Below are 16016 nucleotides of genomic sequence, written 5' to 3'. Positions count from 1 at the left end.
CAGTGGAGAGAAGGCATTTCCTTGAGGCTTCTTATTGCTAGGTCCACTTTCAGAGATCCTGGGCTAGTGTAAGCATTTTTTATGCTAGGTAAAGTCCCATTTTACAAGCCCCTCTCCTGGCATAGCGACGAACATTTGTAAGGGCATCCAATCTAATTGTGTTATCTCAAATGTTGGGTGGGTGAAGTTAAAACTTTTTTCTGCATGCTGGTGGCATGGTGGGAGAAGATTGCAATCTTTGCCCAAGGTAAAGGTAGGGGGTCGGAAACCCTTCCATTCTCAGCAGGTTTTTGCTTTACAAATTGGTGACTTACTTTTTCCTCTTCTATTTTTAACGTTTAGCCCGGTATACAACGTTTACAACAAAGTTTTTACCACGCACTACCACTACAACGCAGGCATTACCACGCATACCATTACAACGCATTGCGCTGGGGGGCACTCTAGGATAGAGAATAAGTATAATTTTATATCCAACACCTTCCCTAGTGCCCACGGGGACTAGAGTTGGAATATAAAATTCTACTTACCACTATCCAGCACCTCTAAGCGCTATGCGTTGTAATGGTATGCGTTGTAAATACCGCGTTGTAATGGTATGCGTGGTAAAAGTATGCGTTGTATCGTCATACATCCTTTAGCCCAGATTCCGTTGCAGTTGTTGGACTGAATCTCTTTCAGCCTACAGCAAATTCGAACTCTGTGAAAGGTCGGCGAGTAAAGGCTGCTGAAAGGAGGGATGCTGTGACATAGCTGACAAATTTGAAGGCTCTTGGCTGGTTATACAGCAAGGTAATATAAGTCAGATGAGTAGAACCCAAACTGCAGACTGGTACCATACTACATGTGGAAGCTGAAGTGGAGCCGAAATTTGCTGGACTGAGAATACCACAACGTACATTTAGTGACGGCAACGGAAATCCTCGCACTGGCCCTACACGTGCTACAAAGTAGGATCGAGGAGCAACCAGCAACACTCTCACCAACTACTATCATTGTAACCCTCATCAGCACCTGGCCTGTAAGTCAAGGAGCAGTCAAAGATTAGTGTAATTGACAAGCTCTGTGGTGGACAATACAAAAATAGTCTACTTGCTATAGCAAAATCTTATACCTACTATACACCTGTAAAACTTGGGGTCTGCTGGCAAAGAGCGACTTCTATGGCACTCTTTCATGTTTTGAGGGCATGAAGCAGCTGCTAAAGATGCAGATATTTATTTGGATCATATTAAAAAACAAAAAGGCAAGGGATCTTAAGGAGTGTTCAGTTTTATGAAGCAATATATTAATTTTCAGATAGTCCTTAATACTCAGCTTAAGACCTCCATAAGTAAATCTGTTTCTCTTTCAGAAGGGAAACTGCAACCCAATATTTACATATTTTACCAAAATGTGCAATTCTTTTGCCTTGCGTGTATCCTATACAGGCCTGTGAGGTCCTCGCCTTAATACTTACACAAACATTTATTGTAATCTCCGCAGCAGTCTCCGAAGCGCTCACACTGTTTGTTGCACTGACAGTTGAAGGACTTGTCCACTTTCTTCCCACATCTGTTCTTGCAGGAGCCCTTACAAGCTGTGGACAGAAAAAAGCAGAAGGTAACTTTTCATAACGAGACCATTATGCATGACTGGAACAGACCAATTTTGAGAAGACGCGCACACTCATCGCAGAGTTATTGCCAAAACAAGGACCAGATGTCAGCAAGGGATCCGTAATTCTATGAGTGCCAGATCAAATGTAACACATAATATTACAGACAAGGCTTGCAATTTTTAGAGGGATTACTTTTCATGCTCAATTTCCTTGAGAAGAATAGTAAAGTCTCCCACGTGTTCAAAAGGTTAGCATGTGAATCAGAATACACAAAAAAAAGTGGTGACTGGGGAGAGACAATTCAGTGAGTGAGTTAATTTTAATTATTATTTAAAAACAAGCTAGAGCAAGAAAAAACGCAAAATCTAATAAATTATGTCACTACTCTTCTTTTTGACCCTCTTCCTCCACATCAATTCCTCTGACTTAGTTAGGGATGACGAAATATAATAAGTTTTGGTGACAAAATCACAACTTTTGCACTTCCAAATGTTTTGAAGTCTGTGTACTTTGTTCGCCTTCACCTCGGTCAAATGGAACTGCAATTGTTTTGTGTAAACATTTTCCTGCAAACCATACATTTTTTCTGTGTTTTTCTTCTTAAACAAACCCTTTTAGGCTATTTCCTTAACAGCTTTTAAAATACTTTGCAATCTTAATGACGTTGAAATGTAAAAATATAAACCTCAGTTTGAGTAAATTAAGTTTTTCAACTTCAGCAACCTTGATTTCAAAGATTGTAAATGTATAATAGTGGTTCTCTTTGCTAAAATAAATCTTTCATTGCGGCTTTGATGCACATGCATTTTTATCAGAACATTATTGTTAACCATGTATAAAAATAGGTCGTTGGTAAAACTATCCCTCTAGTGAAGTGCCTGTGGTATATCTCGGAGTGTTTTCATTTTACTTTCAAGAGGTTGCTTAACGAGGATTAAGCTCTGGCCGGATAAAATCATATAGTGCACCTTCCAAGCAGAGATGGGAAGAGAAGTTGCTGAAATGTGGAGCTGAGTTTGATTTGGGAAGAGGTTCATGAAGATAAAGTTGTGTAAACAGGCTGATCTAAAAAACAAAAACTTCACAAGCATCTTGAAGTGCGTGCTGGCAAAGATTTCTTTAATTTTAAAAAGGTGAGAAGAAAAAGCATTCCACCATGAAAGCTAGAAACATTCTGGCTGCTTTTTATTAGGAATATAAAAGGTAAAAGGAGCCTACAAGAGATTTTATTTACAACGATCTTTTGTTAATCAAAGATTAATCAAGGAGTTGGTTCTTACGGAACAAACGCCAAAATGTCATTAGACAACTTCAAACAAAAAGATATCTTGACGTGAAACACACGGGAGAACCTAGTAGTTTGAAAATATATCTTATTTTATATTTGAGTAAATATCAGATGGAGTACAAGCAAATAAAATCATTCAGCATATAGTCATGGAAAGAAGTAAAATCAAATTAACCTATTAATACATGACTAAACAACTATTCCTGTTAAATCGTAAGCAACAAATCTCATAACTTGAATACGTATTGCTCCAGAACAACAGAATTTCTTAGGAATAGAAGATGGGGTTGACGTTTCGGTCTGTTCAGCTGTAGTCCATCAGACCATCTTCAGGATGAAAAAATTATGGCTGAGAAGAAAGACTCTTATAAAGAGTAGCGAAAACAGCCTTGTACCATGTACTGAATCCATTGTCACAGCTGCGATTGAAATACTGTAATATAGGAAAATTAATTTCCTGTTCTTGATTATTGGTAAAAGGGTCTGTATGAATATAGAGAAATGGCTGCAAGATGCTGTATACACATGCACAATCTTATTCAGACAAATAGTGCAGCCTGAAAGCCGGCGTTTCAACAGGTAGCAGAAGAGCACGTTTCCTGTGGAAACGCCGACTTTCAGGCTCCGCTAGGTTTTCCCAATCGCTGCTTGAAGCCGCAGGCAAAGAGGGGAGACATCAGCAGTGGGGAGAATACACAATGAGAGGCTGTGGAGAAGTACCTTTTCCTTGTTTATCACTGCCACTCGAGGCTGAGGACAGCACTGAACTTAAAGTATTCCAGTGGCTGCTGGGGCTAATCTTTGTAGCCTGATGTGGGCTACAGTTTGCAATTTTCCGTTTTCACTGTTTTACAAAAGCTAACTGCTGATTTTACAGTTCTAGTATGAGTTTATTTGATTTAAAAAAAAAGAAAAAAATAATAGATTGAATGTTATACACTAAAGGTAAGTAGCAAATACCAAATGAATATTCACAGATTATCATTCATTTGAAATAAATATAAACATAAATAGCTGCAATCAGAAATTGGCTTTTCACATACGGTATAGCAAAAACGTATTTTTTTGCTTGCATTTCAGCAGGGTTGTCATGAATAGACCATGTGTGACTGCTTATTGGGGCCTGAGGGGGAAGGGGGGTGTCCAGAGTGTTTTGCTGTTCTTCTTCATTTCAACTTTTTGTGATGGTATTTTTGGCTTTTTTCCTTTAATCGACTCATTGCCATCCATAATATCCAAATTGAAAGTGGCCTCGTCGAACAGCTTGGGGCTCCTGATGGCTGCCCGGAGAGGAGGGGGGCACAGGGGGCGCAGCAGCTGTTTTGACTGGTTTGCCGCCATGCAGAACCCCCATTGAAAAAGCCAGTTCAGCAGAAAGAAAGGGTACGCTCAAAAGTTAGGAGGGCGGCCCCAGGAAAAAGTATGGCAGGCTGCGGGCGGAGCTTGAGCCCACGTGGTCTGCACCATTGGTACAGCATGTAGGTGTGGGCAGGCGGTATGCCACCGGCATTTGGGAAGTTGTCGGGGATATCATCCAAATGGACGCATAGTCAGGGGAGCTGCTCCTGTGCCACTGCTCCTTCTGAAATGGGATTATGGCTAGGCTGCACCAATGGGGGTCTGAGTCACAGGCTGTGAGGGTGGGGGTGGGAGGCCAAAAAATTCCAGAGCCACATCAGAGAGGAAAGAGGAACTGGGGCAGACAGCAGGTGCATGTCCCTCTCCTCTTTAACCGTTCAGCGGGTAGTGGTCGTTATGGATGAGGGTGCAGAGGTAGGTGGTTGCTGGGAAGTAATTGAGCACAGAAGATGGGCAGGTCAAATCAGGCAGTAGGTAGGGCGGCATCAGGGTTGATTGAACAGGAGGACAGATGGGTTATGGGACAAATGGGGTCATTTGACTCCTCTTTCCCTGGAAAAGGAAGGCTTTTTGGGCCGGGTCCTGGCGGGGGCCAGATACTGTTTAGCACTGTTTGTTTTGGGGACAAGGGAAGATGCACAGGCACGTTCGGATGAGTGGTGGGATCAGTTCAGGAGCATTGGGAGATCAATGCGTGGATCAGTTTTGTCGGGTAGCAGGTAGTACCCAACACACCAGGCCTTTAATCTTTTTTACAGGGTGATCGGGTCATGGCGTAACAGACTCTGGGGAGTCCTGTGCTGCTCCAAATCACTGAGAGGAAGAGAAGGCTGGACCCAGTACAGCAAGTTAGATGGCGACAAGAGATGTCAAAATCACTGCCACAAAAAGGCTCAGTACAGCCTCGGTGGTGCACCTGGGCAGCGGGTGCATTGCACAGGACATGGCATTCAGCAACAGCAGAGGAGTTGGAAGGTTTTGGTACACCATGGTAGCAGGCGACAAATGCTGTCACAAGCTATAAGATGTGTGCTGCATTGGAGGTTACGATTATGAGGAGAGACTAGAGTGAGAGGAACTGGTTGAGGATGAGTTGAAAAAGCGAGGAGGACCACTGGTGGAACTCTGGGGAGAGTGTACGTGGGGGGGTGAACACTCATTGCCTTTTTATTGATGTTTTTTCAGAGTAACTTGGAAGGGCAGCAGCGTCAGGATAGCTGTGGAGGGCATGACAAGTAGCAACCGGGGGCCAAACAGAAGGTTCTTGAACAGGCACTGGTCCCGGCACCTGGTAAATAGTGCAGATGTGAATCAAGACGGCAGCAATGGTATCAGAGCATGTGGATGCGATGGAGTCGAACGCTGGGGCTGCAATGAGGCTGCGCTGGGATTCTTGTGTATCAGATATAGCAGTTGGCATGGATGAACCAAGTCATAGTTGATGAAGAAGCCACGAAGAATGGGCAATCTTTCAACATATGGACTCTATACGGAAGGCACACATTAATTGTGGGAGGGTTATGACTGGATGCAGTTTAACAATGAGTTTTAGGCTCGCATGGCAGTGGATCCCATGGTACAGTGGGTGGAGGTTGTTGCTGACCTTTGGCATCACACAATGGGCCCCTCAAAATTCTGTAAGATTACCTTTACTGCCAGTGGTTTACCTATTGTATATCGGCCCCTTTAAGGTAGCCCCACCCAGGGAGCAGTGGGAACTCTCGAAAAGGTTCAGGAAGGTCCCACTGGGGCCTGCTGGGACTTTAATAAAGGAATGTGCACCCAGGAATTCTTTAGGTTTTGGCACAAATGTTCAAATGTGCCGGAGAGCACCCCCCCCCCTTACAAACTGTTATGGTATAAGCGGCCAGCCCAGTCATTCAGCCAGGTAGTGGCAACAGGAGCAGGTGCTGCAGGGACACAGCACCACAATCACGCATCTGGGTTTAGAAGGGGGTAGAGAGCAAGAACCTGGAGCAAAATTTTGAATGCCCTTCAATCTTGAACAGTTACAATTTTGGCTGTCGGTTTATGTTAACAAAGATGACTCCAAATGAGTGAGGGAAGGGTTTAAACACGGTTTCTGTTTAGGGTACAGAGATCTGGGATGAAGGAGGTGGGCAGACAATTTTAAATCAGTCAGTGATTCAAAACATGTGGTTCAAGAGAAGCTGCTCAAACAGATTCAGGAGGGGAGAATGTCTGGCGTTTTCAGTGATTGGCAAATGCCATACTTGATTGTATCTCTGATTGGGGTGGTTCCCATGAAAGAAAAAGGCCAGTACCGGCTTAGCCATCATTTTTCCTCGCCTAAGTGTAGCTCGGTTAACAACTTCATCCCAGAGGAAGAGGCTTCTGTAACCTATTCTTCAGTGACGGGGCAATGTCCATATTTGACGGAATGGGCAGGGTCACTCATGGCACAAGATAATTTAATGTCCGTTTTTCGTTTGCTCCTGGTGCTTCCTGAGGACTTTGAGATGCTTTGTATTCAATTTGAGGGTGATGGGTACGTGGATAAGGTGATCTCCATGGGTTGCTATATGTCATACGCCTTGTTTGAGTGCATTCGTACATTTCTCCAATGCGTCTTCTCACAGAGTATCTATCGGGCATATGCAGGGGACCACTAACTTGATAACTTTTTCTTCACGAGGAAGCCTGGTTCCTTGGACTGCCAAAGGATGCTGGACAGTTTTAAGGGGTTCATGGGTGACGTTGGTGCACCTGTAGCATCAGAGAAGACAGTTTGACCCAGTACGGTGCTGTCATTCCTGGGCATTGAGATTGATTCTGTGGCCATGGAGGCCTGGTTACCGATGGAGGAAAAGCTAACAATACAATTGCTATTTGACACAATTCTGATTAAGCACACGTTTCTGTCAAAGAGGGGAACATTTTGCTGGGACATCTAAAATTCACATTTAGAGAGGTGCTAGCTGGGAGGACATATTGTAGGAGGTTGGGGCTATCATTGTCAGGTATACTGTTGCCTCATCACCATGTCATACTGTAAAGAAGATATCTTCAATCCAAGGTAGATAGTTGAAGTTAGTCTTTATTAGTTGGAAGTAAAGAGACCTCCAGCTCCTTCCACAGCTTCCTCTGTAGTGTCTGCTATTCATATCACAACATTCCAACCTCCTAGCAACATGCCCACTATTCCAAGAAGCAAAGATCCCAACACATCTCCCCCCATTACAATATCAGAAGAAACGTACAAATGAAGCATATAAGAAATAAAGCAAACAGGAGCAAATAAAATCTATGGCGCATTACACTTTGCAACATTGCCACAGCTCCAAGCAGAACCATCATTTAGGATAAGAACATTTTTCTTCACAAACTTTACTTGTTTAGGTTGAGAATATTTACTTTCTCCCTTAGTTACAATACCACATTTCTTTGTCACCACCCAATCACCAACATGTATATTCGAATCTTTCACTCTCATCCTGAGATTGTACAAATGTGTAGAATCACGCTGCTTACTGACAACACAATCTTTCACACTTGATCGGTCGACCCACACACATTCTTTATTCTTCAGCCAACCTGGAACTTCCTTCAAACCTGGCTCACGCCCTTTTAGAGAGACAAATGGAGAGATACCAGTGACCGAATGTGGAGTTATTCTATAAGACCAGACCATCTTCTTAAGCTCCTCAGCCCACACCAAACCATTCGCCAAGGATAACTGAATGTTCTCCATCAACAATCTATTGATCCTTTCCACAAGGCCATTGGCCTGTGGCCTAAACAACGCAACCTTCTCATGACAAATCCCCATGCCATCCAAAAATTCCTTCATTTGTCTCGACACCAGCTGCACACCATTATCCGATACCAAAGTTTTTGGAATACCTTCATTTAAAAATGTTCTTTCCAAAAAGTTTATCACTCTTTTTGTGTCAATACTTTCAGAGGACTCCATTACGAACCACTTAGAATGATAGTCCACAAGAACCATTATGAATCTATTCCGAGTACCCAATTTGGAAATCGGTCCTAAGAAATCAATCGCTAATTTCTCCCAGGGCCGTACCGGAAACTCAACGCAGGAAAGAGAAGGCTGACTGATGACTTTCGTTTTGTCGCTAGCAGCACACACATGACAATTCCTAACCAATTCATCAATCTCACCATCCATCCCTGGCCACCAATATGATTCGCGGATCCTTCTCTTAGTCATGTTCCTCCCCAAATGGCCTTCATGTGCTATATTCATAATCTTTGATCTGAGATTGCCCGGTGGCACCAATCTGTTCCTCCTCCACAATTTACCTTCAGATACACTCAATTCAGCTTCTACATTAGAAAAACCCTTCAAGCGAATGTCATTAGAGGATTCCCTAGACCATCCCCCAGAAACATGTTTCATAACCAAAGGAATTATTTGATCATCAGCCATGGCAGACTCCCAATCACTCTTATCAAAAGCAAGAATCTCATCACAACTAATTACAGGGTCATCAACTTCTACCAGATCTACTAAGTCTACAGGCATTCTGGATAAACAATCCGCAATAACATTTTTCTCTCCTCTCACATACTCCATCTGAAAGTTGTAGTCAAGCACTGATAAAATCCATTTCGATATTCTAGGGGTAACATTACCCTCCAAACCTCTCCCTCCTTTAAACAAATGCACGAGAGGCTTATGATCTGTACGCACTCTGAAAGGCAACCCCCAAAGAAAATATCTAAAATGTTTAATTCCCCACGTGCAAGCAAGAGCCTCCCTCTCAATAACTGAGTAAGATACTTCTGCACCTTGTAATCTTCTAGAGGCAAAACCTATAATTCTTTCCACACCATCAGATATCTGAGAGAGCACAGCCCCAAGTCCCACAGCACTAGCATCAGTGGTAACCAAAGTCTTGGCTTTAACGTCGAAATGACCTAAAGTAGGTGCATGAAGAATTCCTGCTTTCACGCGCTTGAAAGCATCCTCACATACTTGATTCCATTCAAAAACCACACCATTCTTCATCAAACGCCTTAAAGGCTCAACCACATCCGAAAAACTTCTAATAAACTTAGAACAATATTCAGCTAATCCTAAAAAGGATCTTAGCTGATCTTTAGTTGTTGGTGTAGGAGCATCATTAATTGCAAAAATTATACTTTTTTTTGGCTTAATACCTAAACCAGATATTTCATGACCTAGATACGTCACACAATCTCTCTTCAATTGACATTTTTCTTTTTTTATGGTCAGACCATTAACTTCCATGCGCTCTAAAACTTGTGTTAAAATCCTATCATGATGTTGACAATCCTTTCCAACTACTAATACGTCATCCTGAAAACATAATACATTCTCAATACCTCCTAAAACTTTCTCCATCACTCTCTGAAACACCGCTGAGGCTGAAGCCAACCCAAAAGGCATCCTGCAATAGCGAAATGCCCCCAGTGGTGTTACAAACGAGGTAAGGTGTCTTGATTTCTCGTCTAAATCAATTTGGTGGTAAGCTGCAGACATGTCAATTACACTGAATATCACACCACCACCCATGGCACTTAACATTTCAGAAATATTAGGCAGTGGCTGCCTATCAACCCATATATTCTTATTTAAGTCGCGTAGATCTACACAGAGACGAATTTTGGTTCCACCATCCTTGGGTGCGACTACAATGGGGGCGAGCCACTCAGATGCCTCAATAGGTTCTATAATCTTCAGATCTAACAGCTTGTCTAATTCTACTTTCAGGGGTTCTCTCATCAAGTGTGGTAAATTCCTTACTTTATGAACCACAGGCACCGCATTTTTCTTAAGAATGATCTTATGAGAAAATCCCTTCAACTTTCCTAACTTTTCTGTAAAAACATTAGGGAATTTCTTCATAACATCTGTTTCAAAAGTATCAATACTAAGAACAGAGAATGATGAAACAGGTTCAGAAGCATTGGGATTAAGCACAATTCCTAAGTCATTCTGGTGACGCCAGCCAAGCAAGTTAGACCCTTGCTTAGTGAGAAACACTCTCCCAAATACTTTTTTGTTTTGAAAAGGGATTACCATCCACTTGAGACCTAAAATGTCAATGGTCTTCCCGCCATATCCTACAGCTCTTATATCTGGAGGAGTCCAAGAATTGAGATCCACATCACCGTCCCAAATCTCAACATACATATCTTTGGACAACAAAGTATAAAGGCTTCCAGAATTAACCAACATGTTAACATTTCTAGTTCGAGAATGAGTAGGATCCCTAGATTCAAAATTGATTAAACAATGCGGCTTCTCAAGCTTATCAGTGCTTTCAGTAGCCACATAAACAAGACAAATAGGATTTTGTGCGCAAAGGCAATCTTCACTCAAAATCAGCCCATCTACACACAGCATTAAATTCTCAACATTTTCGCAAGAGTCATCAATCTCATTAACATATTGAGTCTTAGCATTGCAAGCCTTAACCACATGACCCCTTTTTCCACATCCTCTGCAAATGGAATTTCTAGCTGTACAACGAGGACTTGATGCAATATGTCCTGGAGATCCACATCTATAACATTTCATAAGACGTGAGTTGCTTTGTTGCACAAAATTAGGAGGGCGATAATTTGGAGGATGATAATTTGACGGCTTATTGTTTTTAGAATCAAACTTCCCCACATTTTTAACAACTTTAGTTTCATCAACAAATGCTTGTGTTTGAGACTTTATACTGGACTCCGATTCTTTTGCTACATTATCTTTTGATATTATAGAACCAGAGCATTTATCCATTTCTTTTATCCATAAGTCAATATTTTCTATAGCCTTAACAATCTCAATAGCTTCTTCTAAGTTACAATCCTTACTAAGTAATTTCTCTCGCACTCTTTTATTATTAGTGCACCTAACGATTTGATCACGGATCAGAGAATCTGTCAAATCTTTAAATTGACAATTAAGTGACTATCCCCGTAAAGCTGCCACATAAGTTGCAACATCTTCATCGACTTTTTGAACACGACAAAAAAACTTATGCCTCTCCAAAAGAGTATTAATTTTTGTAATGAACCTTTTCTCTAACATCAACATACTCATATCATATACATTAGCAGCATGACCGTCTCCTACACCTAAAGATATTTCAGGCAAATCTTCGTATAACCTTCTACCTTCCACTCCCAAATTGTGAAGAAGAATGGCTTGTTTGCGAACAGGACCATATTTGTCCGCACCAGATGCTAAAACATAAGTGAGGAATAACTGTTTCCATTCTTTCCAAGGTATTGGGGGTTCACCAGGAGTAGGGAGGAAGGAAGGAGGAGTAGAAAAGGTTTGATCACCCATAACAATCAATCAATAACAAACCCCAATGTTTTTTTACAACAATGAAGATTAATATAGCAAATATGTATATAAATTGTTTGTTGTGAAATTACTCAAGTCAGAAGTAAAAACGCTGTCGCTGTAGCATTACAATCGTACAGGCAAGAAACTAATCCGAAGAGTTCAGCAAATGACTGTTGAAGAAGGCAATAACGTGGTAAAGAGAACGCTTGATAACTAGAAAGCCGATCTCCACATCGGATTGCGTGAACGAAGTTTTCTGGACAACTAAGATGGCCGCCACGCTAGATCACGCAATGACGCTCCCACGTAGATGCTCAACTAGACGTGAACAATCCCAAACAAAGATGGCCGCCACTTGGATCACGCAAGTGACGCTTTTTACATCACGCAGGTACGTAACCAAGCCGGTGATGTCCGAAGGTTCCGAGGCGGCAGTAACCAAGCCGGTGATGTCCAAGGGTTCCAAGGCGGCAGCGGCTTACAAGGCGGCGGTTTTAAAATCCAAAGAATCGCGCGAGCAAGTAAGCAAGCCCAGTTCAAAAGATGCAATTTCTGGAAAGATGTAGGCGATCACATTAATTTGTTAAATCCAGCACAAAGTATCCAGCTTCAGGAATTTTGAGTTAAAACGCTTCAGAAACGTTGAAAAATAAAGCGCAAAAGTGGCAAGAATAACAGAATGAAAATTCCTGTTGCACAGATGGCAGTCAAAGAATTCGAAATTTGAATAAAGCTCTATCTATCCATCTAGCTCCAAGATTTAGATAGAGAGCAGTAAATAAAGTAAAATGTACATACCACAAGGTTGCTGCTGCCTTGGGAAGAAAAGTAGGAAAACAAGTTGGAGGAGTAAATTGTATACCACAGTCAATTCCAGCAGTAGTACCATCCAGGGGTGGAGGTCAGTTTCAATCTCTGCCCCTGCCAGAGTATAGGGTTCCCTCGTCGCCAATGTAAAGAAGATATCTTCAATCCAAGGTAGATAGTTGAAGTTAGTCTTTATTAGTTAGAAGTAAAGAGACCTCCAGCTCCTTCCACAGCTTCCTCTGTACTGTCTGCTATTCATATCACAACATTCCAACCTCCTAGCAACATGCCCACTATTCCAAGAAGCAAAGATCCCAACACATACATTCTTCAGGGACCAAGGAAGATTTGGGAATGTGGAGTTTCTTTTTTGGAGTCCTTTAATGAGGTTCCATTAGTGGCAATGTCAGAATTTGAGTAGAACGCGCAAATTTACTCAGATGCGTCGGGAGGTATTGGTTTTGGACTTTATGGACAATGACAATGATGTGCAGAGGTATGGCCCAGCGATTGGAAATGCGGATTGTGGAGCATGGAACTTTGGGAATTTTGACTTGTAGTGAAGTTGTATTTTGGGGAGATAAGTTGGCACAGGAAAGTTTATTTTGCCTGGATAACATGGAGGTGGTGCATGTCATTAATCAGCAGTCTGCATTGAATGCCTAAGGGATGAAATTGTTGTGGATTTTTGTGTAGAACTGCTTGAGATTCGACATCATGTTCAGAGCATGTCATGTGCCTGGGGTGGACACTGACTTCTCAGAGGCTTTGTCTCATTTACAGAGGGAGAGGTTCCATGGGCTGGCCTCAAACAAAAACAGGATCAGAGCCAGAACACCATGGCAATTATGGTGGTTATGCAGAAAAAGAGGCTTGAGCTGGTGGTAGGGTCGCTGGCTTTGTTGACGCGGAAGACATATGGTCAGGCTTTGGAGTAGTTCCTGACTAGCAGTGAACGAAGGAGAGAGGAGGAATGGTCAGGATGTGGTATAGTCTATTTTGCAGCTGATCCTAAGACTGACATTTGTAAATAATAATACTGACATTTGTAAAGTGCAAACAGCTACCTCAAACAGAGGTGTCCTAGCACTGTAACAGTAGGCGGCACGCAAGGATAACAAGAAGACAGACCACACTATCAATATCCTAAGCTAAAACGTTTTTAAAGATTTTCTGAATAGTGGCTCTGGTTCGATTTGGTGGATACTATTTGGCAGAGTTGCAAAGCTTAGTAGTCCCTACCATGAAGGATCTACCTCCTAAGCGAGTTTTGGCAAAGCGCAGAGTACAGAGCAAGTTTTGAGAATTGGATCCCAAACAGAGGCTCTGTTTATATCGACACAGCCGCAATTTAAGGTAACTAGGACATTTACCATGTAATGCCCGAAATGCCAAAGTTAAAGCCTTAAATTCAATCCTTCTTACCATTGGAACCAGTGAAGCTGTTCAATATGCGGAGAGATATGATGTCGAAACGGCACACGTCTAATCAATCTTGCAGCAACATTTTGCACCATCTATAGTCTTCTGACACTGGCAGGTCCAAGTACATGCCATTTGCATAGTCCAGCCTAGATGTCACCATTGCATGGACTATGAATCTATGGCAGTCCTCTGGCAGCAAATGTAAAACAAAATTCAGCTTCTCAGTTTGCTGAAACAAGAGGCTGTCATCTGCCGAATTTGAGCTGTAAAGGAAAGATCTGCCTCCCACTTCACTCCTAGGTTTTTTGCAGTAGTTGCTGGAGTGGGAGGCAGGCCCATTTCAGTCAGCCACCAGATATCAGCAGCTGGCGGTACATCTTTGCCGAAGAACAGTACTTCAGTTTTCTCTGCATTAAGTTTGAGTTTGTTGTTGTTCATCAACTGGGCAATGTCTTTCAGACATCCCTTAAAACTCTTGAATATTTCCTCCGACTGGTCTTTAGAGGAAAATACCAGCTAAGACGTATTCATTTTTTTCTTTCAGTTAAATCACCAACATTGAAAGAGAGGACCAGTACTGTGCGCACTGAATTGTGTTGTAGTGGTATTGTTTTAGCGTTTTCTACCCATGCCAGGGTTTGGAGCGATTTGCAGTTGAGTAGCATGCTATTTGGGAGACATTTAGATTTTGTTATCATTAATATTTGGTTTACACTGATTTACACAGGTATCGGGCAAATAGTACTGTACGGCATGCAGTTTACACATCACCCACATTAAAAATAGATTTAGGGAAATGGTATTTAAAACAATCTGTTGAAGAAATATTCAAAGTCATCTGGGCAAGATTCTCAGCAGAACAGAGCTGGCTCTATCCGGGGGGGGGGGGCTAAAAACCTGGGGCCGTGTGCCAGAGCCCACTTTGCCCATGCTGTAAAACGTCTCTGGCTGTCTGTCATAAAGGTGTTATTCCATTTCACACACCATATATATGTCTTGACACGTTATGGAATCTGTAAAGGCTATGATTTATTAGGTGGTTATACGCTCTTTCCTTTCCAGGGAAAAGCTATGAAAATTGAAAAGCCTGCAACATATTTCCTTCTGAGGTTATGCAATCTCTAATGCCAGTAATAAACGAGCTGGTGGGGCCGGACTGGCCGTTGCGGGCACCGGGCAATCCCGCCGCACGGGTCGGGCCGGTTTTGGGCCTGGGGGCCGTTGTTGTTATAGGGCTGTTTTTGCAGCATAGCTGCAAAATCGTCCCTGTAACAAAATCGGCAGAAAACCGGCCCTGGCAAAGAGCTCAGCCGCAAACCCAACCCCCCCACTGGGGGGTGGGGGGGCACTTTGGGGTGGTTTTGGTTACCAGTCCGGCCCTGCGAGCAGGTTATGTGGGATCTGCATGCTAGGGAAAGGTCTCGCGAGAGGACAGGCCCGCACTTGTTTGGAATCATGCAAGGCAGGTTGAAATGCAATGTGTTCTGGAGAAATTATGTAGTCCAGCATCCTCATGGTCATTCCATTCAGGTTATCACTCATGTCTGTAATCATTCAAGAGACATGCTTGTAAGCCATGCCAGAGTAGTAATAGTTCACAGGTCACACAGTGGGCTAGTTTGCATTAATGAACTGTTTTATATTGCGACGGGCTTTCTGCCTCGACAGCTTTATTTTTTTTAAACAAACTTCGCTGAACGTCACACAGTTTTCAAGGTTACAAAAATACCTTTATGTGTAGGTTTGTGGAAGGAAAAACTCTGGCAGCAGAAATTTCTTGTGAAAGAGTTTGCAAAAAATATTCTTGCAAAAATGTATTCTTTTGTAGAAAACATTATCTTGAGAGATACGTTTTGGGAAATGGTCGATCTTCGCAAACTGTGCAAAGAACGAACCCAATTTTGAGGGCACATTTTGAAATGTATCCTTCCTCCTCCATAACACCCAGAAGCACCACATTGGGGGAAAGATTTGTAGTCCAGCAAAGTACTGTTAACAGTATTCTGGAGTACCTGGACCAGTATTTGTTGAATGATCCTACAGCTCTATGTCACATGCAGAAAGTCATTGATTTGCAACTTGCATCTAAAATAGTCTGGCAGGGGGTTGTTCCCATCTTTCATAATCAAATCAAAATCAAATCAAATCAAATCAATCTTTATTCGGTTTTTTATCACAAGAAAGAACCATAAAAGCAGTTATTGCAAATACAATTCATTTTGTAATTATACTTCTTAAAAAGA

The 16016-nt window shown here is 42.2% G+C and overlaps 1 protein-coding gene across 7 annotated transcripts in view; it reads right to left on the bottom strand.

Moving 5' to 3' along the window:
• Positions 1–16016, bottom strand: part of LOC147748965 (uridylate-specific endoribonuclease-like) — a 246155-nt gene that overhangs the window by 141678 nt on the left and 88461 nt on the right. For all 7 annotated transcript variants that reach the window (XM_086964643.1, XM_086964669.1, XM_086964676.1 and 4 more), the window contains exon 2: positions 1460–1579. In XM_086964643.1, the coding sequence (XP_086820769.1) occupies positions 1460–1579 (120 nt within the window). The remainder of the gene's footprint in view (positions 1–1459; positions 1580–16016) is intronic.

The sequence above is a fragment of the Lissotriton vulgaris genome, chromosome 1_1 (assembly GCF_964263255.1).
Source record: "Lissotriton vulgaris chromosome 1_1, aLisVul1.2, whole genome shotgun sequence".
Classification (NCBI taxonomy): Eukaryota; Metazoa; Chordata; class Amphibia; order Caudata; family Salamandridae; genus Lissotriton; species Lissotriton vulgaris.
This window is presented reverse-complemented; position numbering and strand designations above follow the sequence as displayed.